This window comes from Anneissia japonica, unplaced genomic scaffold, assembly GCF_011630105.1.
Source record: "Anneissia japonica isolate Jap-2015-1 unplaced genomic scaffold, ASM1163010v1 scaffold142_len1259957_cov175, whole genome shotgun sequence".
Classification (NCBI taxonomy): Eukaryota; Metazoa; Echinodermata; class Crinoidea; order Comatulida; family Comatulidae; genus Anneissia; species Anneissia japonica.
The window spans coordinates 1,221,883-1,223,318 of record NW_022684560.1 but is presented as its reverse complement, the minus strand read 5'-3'; the positions used below and the strand labels follow the sequence as shown (position 1 = coordinate 1,223,318).

Sequence of the window (1,436 nt, the reverse complement as noted above, 5' to 3'; positions counted from 1 at the left end):
CCCCCCCCCCCCACATTTCAAGACTTCTAAATACGCCACTGTTTGTGCTTCAGGGATGTGCGACTCTAACCACACCCCTAATCTCATGTTTTCGTATTTACACTTTGCATTCAGATTATATATTTTAGTAAATGATGTGCTATAAAAAAGTAATATTTTTCTACTACCAGAAACGGACATTAATTTTCTACTGAAGCAGTCGTTGGATGTCATAGGAACCCTCCCGTTTAGCTACATGATAGATCAGTGGCGTTGGGGCGTTTTTGCTGGAGAAATTCTTCCCGAAAAGTATACAGACGAATGGTGGAAAATGAAGTAGGTCTAACCACTTTAAATGATACTTCTCAGCTAATAATATTACGTTATTAATTTTTTTAACATTTTTGTAGAACAAATAAATACGTATTTATAACCTGATCTTTTAATAAATAATGCTAAACGTTGCATGATGCGATGATATGTCTGATTGTCCATCGCAGTTTTGATAATGAACCAACGACCTTAATATAATTAAATAAGTTACATGGATATTATTTTTTTGTAGAATGGATCTTGTAGGAGTCGTCCCACCCGTACCCCGTGAAGTACAAGACCTTGACGCCACTGCTCTCCTTCACATTGTTTACGATTATCCTTTTCTCAGGTTTTTATTTTCTTTATTTTGCATGTAACTATGTATTGGTTATGATATAGGTAGTATATATCTAAATATATACGGTAGCGTAACACTACCAAACATAATTGTAGTTTAATTGTCAACACTACCATCATCATTTGGCCAAAAAAAAATTGTGTTGGCCACATTTTGTGAAAATCCAAAAACTGGGTGGGTCGGTAGGAAAACTCTTCTTTTTTTTAATTTTTTACAAACCAAAAATGTGTTTACGCCTAAAAAGTCAAAATACACAAATAATACAACAATTTTGGATTCGCATCGTGTATCATCAAGTAAAATAAGCTTTGCCTTGGCCCCCTAGCCTGACCAAGGCTATTTCAGTCTTATTTGCTCATAAAAAAATATATATATATATATTGTTCGTTGTAGTCAAGGGAAAAAAAAGCTAAAATGCCGACCCTGCATTTCGTAAAATTTCGGTCGGTCGGGTGTGGCCAACACAATTTTTTTTTTGGCTTTGCCATCCGTATCTCCACCTGGACCATCATCAACACCATCACTATATCACCAGTCCAACCACCACCACCATTACTCTCATCATCATCGTAATCATTAATATTATCATCATTATTTCATTATGCAATAAGCAATTGTTATTTTTGTTATCTTTATGACCATTGTCTTTTAATATAATTGTATTTTATATATATTATTAAATGTACTTATATTTATTATTACTATTTAATAATATCATAATCACCCTCATCATTTGATATATCAGCGTAATTATAACTACTGTTATTATTTATCCATATATATA

At 33.1% G+C, this 1,436-nt stretch overlaps 1 protein-coding gene across 1 annotated transcript in view; it reads left to right on the top strand.

Annotated features, from left to right (window-relative positions):
- LOC117106339 (angiotensin-converting enzyme-like) overlaps positions 1-1,436 on the top strand; it is a 16,917-nt gene that overhangs the window by 15,077 nt on the left and 404 nt on the right. The window contains exons 9-11 of the mRNA XM_033247714.1: positions 171-315; positions 545-667; positions 978-996. Coding sequence (XP_033103605.1) covers positions 171-315; positions 545-667; positions 978-996 — 287 coding nt within the window. The remainder of the gene's footprint in view (positions 1-170; positions 316-544; positions 668-977; positions 997-1,436) is intronic.